The sequence below is a fragment of the Coenobita brevimanus genome, chromosome 29 (genome assembly GCF_032717465.1).
Source record: "Coenobita brevimanus isolate Jiangsu-jjx chromosome 29, ASM3271746v2, whole genome shotgun sequence".
NCBI lineage: Eukaryota > Metazoa > Arthropoda > Malacostraca > Decapoda > Coenobitidae > Coenobita > Coenobita brevimanus.
The window spans coordinates 30815663-30827718 of NC_136982.1; the positions used below are offsets into that span (position 1 = coordinate 30815663).

At 38.7% G+C, this 12056-nt stretch overlaps 1 protein-coding gene across 4 annotated transcripts in view; it reads right to left on the minus strand.

Moving 5' to 3' along the window:
- The window catches only part of LOC145395050 (uncharacterized), a 1083039-nt gene that overhangs the window by 353755 nt on the left and 717228 nt on the right, over window positions 1-12056 (minus strand). For all 4 annotated transcript variants that reach the window (XM_080268801.1, XM_080268802.1, XM_080268803.1 and 1 more), the window contains exons 23-24: window positions 10646-10813; window positions 10357-10481 (exon numbers count right to left, since the gene is read on the minus strand). In XM_080268801.1, the coding sequence (XP_080124927.1) occupies window positions 10357-10481; window positions 10646-10813 (293 nt within the window). The remainder of the gene's footprint in view (window positions 1-10356; window positions 10482-10645; window positions 10814-12056) is intronic.

The following is a 12056-nucleotide window of genomic DNA, read 5'->3' on the forward strand; positions in this document are numbered from 1 at the left end:
GGGGCATGTTACATTAGAATTTAAACATAAAGTTAGGGTGCATGTTACTTTAGCATTTAAACATATCGGCGAAAACATCTGGGATGAAAGGACCGCCGAGCTGTTTGGGATTGTAGAGTAGGGTCGTATAAACATACCAGTGACCTTGGTTCCCTTCCCATAATTGTTCGCAGTTTTTATGGCTCTCCTAACTTAACGTTACTGACACCGGTACAGTAAAGCATTGTTCAAGGCTAACAGCCATAAGGGGTTAATGGAATACATTATTGTTTGTATCAATACTCTCTTTCACACATACACGAACGAACAAAAGAATGTGCAATAAATGTACACTTAACTGTAAGGAGCAGAAATAACTGTATGCTCTGTCGGTCCGAAATGTGTTGGGAAGCGACATCAAACAATGAATGTGGAACTGAATGCCACCTTACAAGAACACTTGAGATGAAAGTATTTTTTCTTATTAGTAAACATAATTGTTCCATTTCGTCCCCTATAATTGTGAAACTCTTAAATTTTCGTCCAAGCATACAGCGTAATAACTTTACCAATTCAATTCATATTCTCTAGTTTGTTTTTGTATTTTTCTAGTTTGTTTTCTTATTATCATAACGTTCCTTAAGCCTTACCTACGTTTGTTTCCGGCATATTGGAAGAAACTTACTCATAATTAGGGTGCATGTTACATTAGCATTTAAACATATCGGCGAAAACATCTGAGATGAAGTGGCAGGCCGCCTGACTGTTTGAGATGGTAGAGGAGGGTCGTGAAAACATACCAGTGACCTTCGTTCCCTTCCCATAATTGTTCGCAGTTTTTCATAGCTCTCCCTAACCCAACATCCCTGACACCGATACAGTAAAGCATTGTTCGAGGCTGACAGCTATGATGGGGTTAATGGAATGCATTATTGTTTGTATTAATTCTCTCTTTCACACATACAGTACACTTAAGAACGAACAAAAGAGTGAACAGTAAATGTAAGAGGAAGAAATAACAATGCTCTGTTGGTCCGAAATGTGTTGGGAGGCGCGATACCTAACGAAAAATGCAGAACTCAATGCTAACTTACGAGAACACATGATCAGAGAAATTACCACAGGTTCTCTCTTCGAGAACACATGAGATGAGTATTTTTTTTTTTTTTCTGATTAGCAGACATTCTTGTTTCATTTCGTTCCCTAAAACTAGGAAACCCATTACTTTTCGTCTAAGCATACAGCCTAAAGACCTCACCAATTCACTTCATATTCCTCCAGTTTGTTTTCTGTGTTTTTCTATTTTGAGGGTAGTAAATTACCTTCTCTTGCTGAAAGATTTTCTCTTTTATCACGTTCTTTAAGCCGTACCTACGATTGCTTCGGGCATAATGGATGAAACTCATCGTACACAAAAGTGGATTTAGTTTCCCAATTTCCCAACTGGAGCCCAGGTTAGGTCAGGTTAGGTTAAATTATTAAGTAGTTAAGCAAGGTTAGGCTACGTCAGGAGTAACAGTTGCCTCACCAAACTCCATCCTACCACCCTTGTGATCGAGTTGTGAGCAGGAGGTGTGGGTGGGGGCAGGGTGAGCAAGACTCTCTCTGGTTTATCCATGCCTCTCTCCCTAGAAACTGGATGCTTCCTGTTTAAACCGGAGCTATCGTACGGATAATTCTATGAATTACTATACCACTGAACCACTGGGTCACAGCCCGGATATACCGAAAGCTGGATAATCCGAGCCTGGATAATCGAGCTTCCACTGTATAGTACTGTATTCATTACAGTATTGTACAGTATCAAACAGTATACAGTACTCTCTCCAAACACATTTGTAATGATATGAGTAATGATGATAGTGTTCACCGAAACATACAAGGTACTGAGTGGGTAGGGTTTTCGATAATTCGGCAATTTTGATATTTCGGCACTTCCCTGGTCCCATAGATGCCGAAAAATCGGACTTCTACTGTATATATATATATATATATATATATATACTGTATATATATATATATATATATAAATACATATATATATATATATATATATATATATATATATATATATAAATACATATATATATATATATATATATATATATATATATATATATAAATAAAAATATATATATATATATATATATATATATATATATAAATATATATATATATATATATATATATATATATATATATATATATATATATATATATATATATAGTAAACCCTCTATAATTTGGATTAGTTAGGGGGAACCCAATGTCGAATTATCCAAAAATCAAATTATTGGAGCTCATGCTTGCCCCTATCTCCAATTCACACCCATGCACACTAAAACATATGGCTTTTTCACAAAAACACTGAACAGTTCAGTATATATTATTATTTTACACTCAAAGAGTGAACGATACAATAAATTAAATAGTGTCAAACCTTGATAATGAAGTCTTGCAAAACAGTAGTAGAGTACAGTACACTTATCTATACCAAAGGTACTGTACAATTCATAAAAATTACATTACTAGAGTTATCACTACAAAAACTGTTCATGTCCACTTATCAATGGAACCCTTTCAGACTTGTCCCGTTTAATTTGAATTTCCATCCAAAATTATTTGTCTGGTGGTCAAAAAAGATCTGAATTAACCGATTTCCAAATTATTTGGGTTCGAATTAAAGAGGGTTTACTGAGTATATACTGTACAGTATATATATATATATATATATATATATATATATACTGTATAAATATATATATATCCATCCATCCATCCATCATCCAATCCTGCATTGCCCCATGAGGAGCATAGGAACCCGGGGCTAGGCAGTTGGTTCTGACATTTAACCCTCTCGCGCACGATAAGTTTCAGTAAGTTTTCTGGCGAACGACTTTTTTTTGCAAAGCTGCCCGGAAGGATGCCCGCGCGCGGCAAATAACACGTATTCTCTCCTTATTTTCGCCACCCAAACATCAATATACTGCCATAAAACCTATGTCATCTTATTCGTCAATGTTTGTGCTAGCTAATAAGCACCACAAAAAAACAGGAAAACACGAATAAAACAACATTAGGCGACCGTGAATAAAATTTTGCTGTCATGTTTACTTCCCAACATCACCATTAGAGTATTTTCCATCATACAGGAAAATGTTATTAGAAGTTTTGATAGAGAATTTCATCAGCTTTCTAAAGAGACAAATCTGGTGTCGATATGATTTGTAGTTTTTGAGAAAATAGCCACAAACTGAAAGCCATTTTTGAAAAAAAATCAAGGAGCTCTAATATGCAAATTTTCTTGCAGATGTTATGTTTTTATTGCATAATATTATGCAGAATTTCACCAGCTTTCTAATGAGCACCTCTTGGTTTCCATACGCCTCATAGTTCTCGAGTAAATCGCCAAAAACGACTGGGAACTCACGTCCGTACGTCACTTTCGTGATGTGCGCACAGCATATGCATTATTCCCGCCTACGTAACAACAAATTCTTATCATAGATATTACATTGTCATGTGTGTACATACATAGAATTTACTGCTCTTTATCATGGTTCTCATGGAAAATCGATACGTCCAATAGTTTTCAAGTACTGTAATTGGCCGACAAAGTGAGATTACTCCTCTGAGCACTTTCGACTTTACCGAAAGTCTGTTCCCCCAACTTTTCCAACAGAAAATGCTCCCAGAGGCTTATATTCTGCAAAGGAACATACGTAGAATTTACTGCTCTTTATCATAGTTCTTATGGGAAATCGATATGTCCAATAGTTTTGGAGCAACTGGACGACAAACGTAGAATACTCTTCCTCACCCACACGCGAGATAAAAAACACTCTTTCCCTACCTCACCCACGGCTACATATTTTCGCTCGTTACGTTTTATTATTTTCTTTTTTTACTCAAAGTATACACATAAAATATCATAAGGTTTTTGATAGTGCTGTCAGAAACTCGACATGACCACTAGTCTTTTGGCTAGGTTCTGACAAAGAAGCTGAACTTTCTTCAATCTGATATGTGTGTATGTAAAAAACATTATTTATTTGTGTAAAAAAATACTGAACTATAGAAATAGGTCAATATACAGATCAACAAAATACGGATAACTCACTTCCTCCAGAGGTGTTGAGATGCTGGCAGTAGCTTGAAGATGAGGAGTTATGTAGTGTGTGAGCGTGTGTGTGTGTGTGTATTTACCTATTTGTATTTACCTATTTGTAGTATACAGGAATTGAGCAATGCTCGTGTTGTCCTGTCTCCATATCCACATTTATCAAGTCTACCTTTACACACATGAATGTTTTTCTCATGCACCACCTCTTTGTCTAAGTCGTTCCAAATATTTAAGAATATACCTAATTGTGATATACACGGAATGTACTATGCTCGTGGGTTTCCGTCGCTGTTTCTCAATAAGTCGAATTTAACTTTAAACTAGTTTATGTTTTTAGACTGGACGATCTCTTTGTCCAGGCTATTCCATAAGTCTATACTTCTGTAAGGAAAGCTATATTTCTTGATATCCTTCAAACAGCTTGACTTTTTCAATTTCATTCCATGTCCTCTTGTTGCTCTCTTATCCCATACAAACAGATCTTCTTTGTCAATTTTGTCTACTCCCACCATGGTCCTGAACACCGCAATCATGTCTCCCCTCTTTCTCCTTTCCTCTAACGAAGGCAAATCCAGTTTTTCCAGCCTCTCTCTGTATGACAGGTCTGTCAGACTGGGGACCATCTTGGTTGCTGTTCTTTGTATTCTCTCAATCTTGTTTATATCTTTCTTTTGTGTGGGGACCACACTACCGCTGCATATTCTAACCTGGGGCGGATCATGGCCACTATCAATTTTTTCATCATTTCCTCATCCATATAATGAAATGCTACTCTTATGTTAGTCAAGAGCTTATAAGTCTCTCCAACTATCTTGTTAATGTGCTTTTCTGGTGACAAACTATCTTGGACCAGCACTCCCCAAATCTTTCTCTTCTCTCCTTTTTGTGATTAATTCATTACCCAAAAAATAATTCAGTGATGGTCTCCTGGTACTTTTACCCATTTCCAATATTTTACATTTCTTTACATTAAATTTCATTTCCCACGTCCGGCTCCAATTGTGTATCCTATCCAAATCCTCCTGCAGTATTTTACAATCCTCCTCAACCTCTATCTTCCTCAAGATCTTTACATCATCAGCAAACAGACTCGCATAACTGTTCACTCCATCTACCATATCATTTACATAAATCAGGAACATTACTGGCGCCAACACTGAGCCTTGAGGGACTCCACTTGTTACTTCCCTCCATCCAGACATCTTTTCCTTTATTACTGTCCTCATTTGTCTGTCTCTCAAAAGTCTCTCATCCATTCCAGAAGTTTCCCCTTTAGTCCTCCTATATATTCTAGTTTCCACATTAGTCTCTTATGAGGTACCTTGTCAAAGGCCTTCTCTAAGTCTAAGTACACACAATCCACCCAACCATCTCTCTCCTGTACCGCATCAATCGCTCTTGAGTAAAAGCTCAACAAGTTTGAAACACATGACCTTCCACTTCTGAATCCAAACTGACATTCAGCCAAAATATTCATCTCTTCCAGACATTTTATCCATCTGTCTTTCAGGATTCTCTCACACAATTTTGCGACCATGCTGGTTAGAGACACTGGTCTATAATTCAGGGGTTCTTCCCTGTTTCCTCCCTTGTAAATTGGTACCACATTTGCCCTCTTCCATTCTTTTGGCACTTTCCCCTCTTCCAGTGAGCATACAATTAAGCTGTGAATTTTATCCGCCAGTTGTTCTCTGCATTCCTTCAGTACCCAATTAGAAATTCCATCAGGTCCTGGGGCTTTCCTTACATCTTGAGTTTCCAGTAATTTATACACTTCCTGCACCTCCACTTATACACTTCCTGCACCTCCACTTTTATATCTTTCATCACCGGAACATTTCTAATCACTCCCTCCCCTTCCACAAGCTCCTTTTCTTTAGTGAAAACTGACTGGAAACGTTTGTTCATTATTTCTGCTTGCATTGCCGCATCATTAAAGACCTCTCCATCTACTTTCAGCTTGGTGATTCCTTCCTTTTGTTTCAGTTTGCCATTAACAAATCTATAAAACAGTTTGGGTTCATCCTTGCATTTGTCAATTATACCTTTTTCAAAATTCCTTTCTTCTTCCCTACGTATTCTTGTGTATTCGTTTCTTGTTCTTTTATATTCTTCCTTTGTTCTGTCGTTACCTCTCTTTCTCCAATTGTTCCACGCCTTATCTCTCTCTTTTTTGGCTATCATACACCTTCTATTAAACCACTCCTTTTTCCTGTTTTCTTTCCCTCTTACTCTTGGTACAAATTTTTCCACTCCCAAATTATAGAGGTCTAGAAAGATATCCCACTTCCTCTGTATCTCTCTTGTTTCTCTGAATTTTCTCCAATCCGCATTTTCAAAAAAGTTTCTCAATCCTGTAAAATTTGCTTTGCCAAAGTTGTATCTTCCCTGTCTATGAAGCTCGTCTCTTGGCTCGACGTTTCCTATTAACATCTGGAACTCAATGACCACGTGATCACTTTTTCCCAAAGGACAGAGATATTCCAATGATACTATTACATCAGGTTCTTTGGTGAACAGTAAATCTAACCTTGCTGGTGTGTCCTCACCTCGAAACCGTGTCTCTTCTTTGACCCACTGCGTCATCACATTATTCATTATTATATTTAATAACATAGTACCCCACGAATCCTCGCCGCCTCCAGTACCATTCCTCCCAGTTCACCTCTTTACAATTAAAGTCACCCACCAAAATTATATTATTGCTTTTCTCAATTATTTTTGCAAGTAGCTAGCCATATCTGACAACATCTCATGGTATTCGTCATCCTTCCATGCTCTCGTCTTTGGGGGAACATACACTACCGCCATACCTCTCTTAACATTCTCTCCAGTTTCTAATTTCATATATATCACTTCAGCCCTGCCTTCTCCCATTTCCACAGTATCTACATTTATGTTGTTCTTCACTGCTATCATCACTCCTCCTCCCTTTTTTTCTTTTCTGTCTTTTCTCCACAGTTTGTATTTACCATCTCCCAAATGAACATCAATATCTTCTCTTAATTTGGTCTCTACAAAGCACATGACATCAGGTTCATGTTCTCTCAAGAAATCATTAATTTCGATCCTTGTCGATATGAAACCATCAACATTAGTATATATCACCTTCAAATTATTTTTGACATTATTAATACCTTCTTCTCTCCTACTCTCTGTCCGTACCACTTCCTCAACTTCTGATCTTTCACAACCATCCCCCCTAATTTCCTTCACTTCTATTTCCTTAAATACCATTTCCTTACTTTCATATCCAATACTCTCCAAAAAAAAGTATTACGTTCTTCCTCTGTCCTCTTATCATTTTTTCCTTTACTTCTTCCTTTAATGATTTTAAAGCTTCTCTTTCTTCTTCATTCAGATCTTTTCTTATTATAATATTTTCCATCCCCACCTCTTTGCTTAATTTCCAGGTCACTTTAAGTATCTCATTTATTACACTTTCTGATGTAAACTTGACTCTCATTGGTCTTGTTTCCCCTTTCTTATAAGGCCCTATCCTCCTTACTTCCTCAATTTCTTTTACCCACTTGTTTCCTTCGGGGTCAATCTTGCCTAATATTCCTCTCACCATGTTCGTGTCTCTCTCGAGTCTTGCGAACCTAACCTTTTCTTCCTCTTCCCTGTTTCCAAATACTATCACACATCTGTTCCTTTCTACAGTTTCTCTCACTATTTTCTCTTTTTTCTTCAGTATTTTCACTACATTTTCTTCCATTTCTTTCTTGTTCATTTCCCTTTCTTCCTGGATGATCTCTCTTAAGCTGACCACTTCTTTCTGTTCTTCCTCTACGTGTGCCCACTTTGCCTTGTGTTCTTCTAGTACATTACTCACCTTCTCCGTTTTATTAGTACTCTCTTCAAGTTTCCTCCTCAGTTCAACATTTTCCGCTTCAAATTCTTAATCTCTTCATTTGCAGTTTCTTTGGACTGGATTAGACTCTTTATGGTGGTTTCATTTTTTCATGAAACATCCTTTATCACTAGATTCTCTACCTTTTTTTCGAGTTCACTAATCCTCATAATTAATGTTTTCACTAGGTCCATGACATTAGTATTAGCATCAAATCCTTGAAATTCCATTCCCTCATTGTTTACATTTTCGGCCATCTTTAACGTACCGATCAAGTACCTAAACAGCTGTTACCAATAAGCCACAAACATTCATGTATACTATTGCCAACAAATCTTTACATTTTTGGTAGTCTACCAACTTTCATTATTTCAAATTTAAAGAAAGACCCTAGGAGACAGGACAGACAAAATTCCTGAAACTACTCAAGGTCAGGAGCGATGCCTTGGACGTCCTCTCTCTCCGGCTGTTCGTGTGTGTGTGTGTGTGTGTGTGTGTGTGTGTGTGTGTGTGTGTGTGTGTGTGTGTGTGTGTGTGTGTGTGTGTGTGGCTGCGGCGTATTTTCTTCTCTCCTTGCAATACATTTGCCTAAAACACATGGGATCCACACAATAAATTTCTCCACGAACATTCACTGCACGACATACGTATGTATATGTGGCTGTGGCATATTTCTTGTCTCTGACACCTGCGCTTTGTTTTAGCTAAGTCAGTGAATGCAAGAAATATTTCTCTGTGAACACTCACTGCGACTCTATTGTATTGGCACACACCACACTCCTTCACAAACTCCCGCAGCATGTTTGACGTATATTTCACACAATTCCATACACATTTTCACTATCAGAATCACAATAATTCCATCACTAAACACCTCTAATTCTTCCTTCCTGACTACAAAAACTGTACGTGATGCCTGCCCCATTCCACACTATGGTTCCATAATTTCACCAAGCCAGCCACAATATCTTTCACACAAAATACACTTTAGGCATTGGCTTCATTATATACCAATTTGTAATCACGCCATGGGCCTTGGGGAGGGCGAGAGGCGAAAACCCTGCAACAGTGAACACGCATATCGGCTCGTAAGCCTAACGCTTCATAACGGACACAATTCCTTTTCGTGACATATATCTATGTTCCATCGACAATATCACATACAAATATGCTCACAAATATTGCATTATCACACTAAGTCCATAGGGGTTTCGGCTCAGGAAGGAGGGGGAGAATTAGTAGGAGTTTAAAGGGACTGAAGACACAACGCAACCCACCGCCTAGCTGCTTGGAAGAGACTGAGGTATATCGCTCGGTGCTGGGCCCAGTGAGGCAGCTCAGTGTTGCCAATGCCTTACCATTGGAAAGAGCAGCAGCCGCTACAATGCGTCAAAATTTGACGCAATTTCGCCAGAAACTTTTTTTTTTGGCTAATTTTTTTTTTGTGCTTAGAAACGCAATTCGAGTGACTGATTATCTTGAAATCAATCCCCATGAAACGCGAATCGCATGACTGTGCCTGAGAGGGTTAAGATGAGAGTGACCAGCCTCACTCATCTCTGAATGGCATTACATGAGCAATCAACCCAAACCACCCCTTGGATATGAACCTTCACTGGCTCAATCCGACTGGAGCGCAATAATTACCCAATAACCCACCAGGCGCCAAAATTTGGTTATATGGTTACCACCCAGCGTAGTAAATGGTTTCTTGGAGTACAGGAAACCATTTGGCTTGTCACTCAGTGTAGAGTCACCCACAGGCAGAAAGAAGAGGAAAGAATGAAACAAAGAAAGACAGAAGAGGGAGTGTAAAGTTACTCGTAGGTAGAAGGACAAGGAAAGAAAGAAGGAAAGGAAGACAGAAGAGGATGGAAGGAAAGAAGAGGAGAGGAAAGGGCAGACACCCGACAGCAGCAGTACACTGAGTGAGTGGATGGTGAGTGCCCCCACCTACCACCATATATATATATATATATATATATATATATATATATAAAACACTAATATTTTTCTGTATTCCATACTCCTATTAAAACTTTTCCATCCTCTTTCTACTGTCTATCCAATTTCTTTCAACTTTAAAGTTTCTTCATACTCTGCTCCTAAATTTATCTTCCCATCTTCCTTCTAGTGTCCATCCAATGCTTTTCAGCTTTATATGCATCTTTTTACTTTTCTCCAACTTTACTTTCTCATTCCTTTCTTATGTCTACCTAACTTCTTTTAATCTTATGCTTTGTACTGCTCTTTTCCCAACATTCAGTATCTAAAAAACTCTATCTAGCCTTGTGCAATTTCATGAGTGATTATTTGTTTACTCATTCACCTGCCTGCCTTACCCTACTTTCTTCTTATGCATCTTTTCTACCCCCATGCTCTCCCATAACTTTCTCCTTACCTGTAGCCTCTTCTTAAGATCGGAAGTCTCTCTGTGTGCATCCTGCTTGACTGTGTTCAGATCACGTAGCTGTGCAGTCATGCGAGCAATCAGGTCAGCATGTTTAGCTTCAGAGATTTCCAGTGCTGCATAAAATACAAAGAGGTATTACCATCCTACTTGAAAATGAATACTATATGGTATATATGTATATATACTGTACATTTTTATCACTCATACTTGTTACTGTGGTAGACAACTGGAAATAATACTAATAAAAAAGGAATTAAGTGGACTTATGATAACTGACTACTAAGCTTGGACTCCCTGTCATCAAGTCTCTTCTGTAGGTCCTTCTTCTCTTGATCGGCCTTTTTGAGGAATGCCTGCAGATCATTAGACCTTCGTTCCTCTCCGGCCCGTGCCTCTTCATTTAAACGCATTATCTCCTTCTTAAGCCCATTCTGCTTCTCTTCAGCTGAGGGGAAAAGTATATAAATTGACTTATTTGGAATGCTACATGTTACAAAAAACTAAGGCTAGGACCGGACCGATTATCACAACCAGATCTGTTGGAATTAAACTGTCACACCTAAATATGGTCAAAACTGGGCTGGACGGGTTACTCTATATATTTTTGCCAAGAACCTCATGACAATTAATGACTTCCACAATTGCTTATCTAACATTTACAGCAGATATTCACTTAATTATATAGTTACACAAATATCCTGAAAGTACTGTTATGAATTTCAGTAAGCTTCCCAACCCCATTTTTTTAAAGCTCCTATAAGCAGAAACAATTGGGTTTCTGTGAAACTAAATCAGATCACTGGGTATGGACCAACTTGGAATATCACTGACTGACTCCAGCTCTGCATACAGTAACAGAGCCAATATTCAGAATTTAAAACTGAGATACAGTAGGCTCGCCTACTGCACAAACTTAGAGTGCGTGAATCGCATTGCGGGTGTGACCAAAAATCATAACCAAAAACCTTGACTGCGCGAGTTTACCTCACAGAATGCAAGGTAGAGGCAAGGAGTGGCTCAAAAATGCCCTTTTCCACTAGTACGCAACCCCCACCCCCACACAACGCGCCAATAGTGACCTAAAAGCTCGTGGGGAAGGTGCTCAAAAGGAGTCTACAGTAAGAACTCTCCAATAACAACTTCAACAGCGTTTTCAGCAATAACAGTATGTTAAAATAGATACCCAGTTTCTATAATAATGATGGTTATATTGTGAATATCAAGTTGTTATACTGCCAATACATCCATAACAAGATGAGAAATGAAACAAACAAGCAAGAAGAGATGAAGGAAATTGCCGAAGATGTGAGCAGTAGCGAGGAGGAGAGGGAGGATCCTCCCCTCACCACCTCCCCTGACTCGCCCGCCGCTGTCCCCTCCTCCACTGTCCCACCTGACTCACCAGCTGCCTCCCCCTCCACCTCCACAGCCCCTCCTGACTCACCTGCTTCACCTCGCATATCTGCAACCCCCACCATAATGACTGTTGCTGCATTTTGGAAGAAATGTAACATTCAACAGGCAATAAATTTCTTTGTCAAAGCCTGCAATAATACAACACTGGCAACTGTTAAACAAGCTTGGTGCAGCCAAGGTGGCGGTGGGGGCACTCTAAGTGTGTTGCCGTGCCTCGGAACCCCTATTATTTAAGTCCATCAGGCCTGTTGTCTACTGCTGTTAACCCCTCA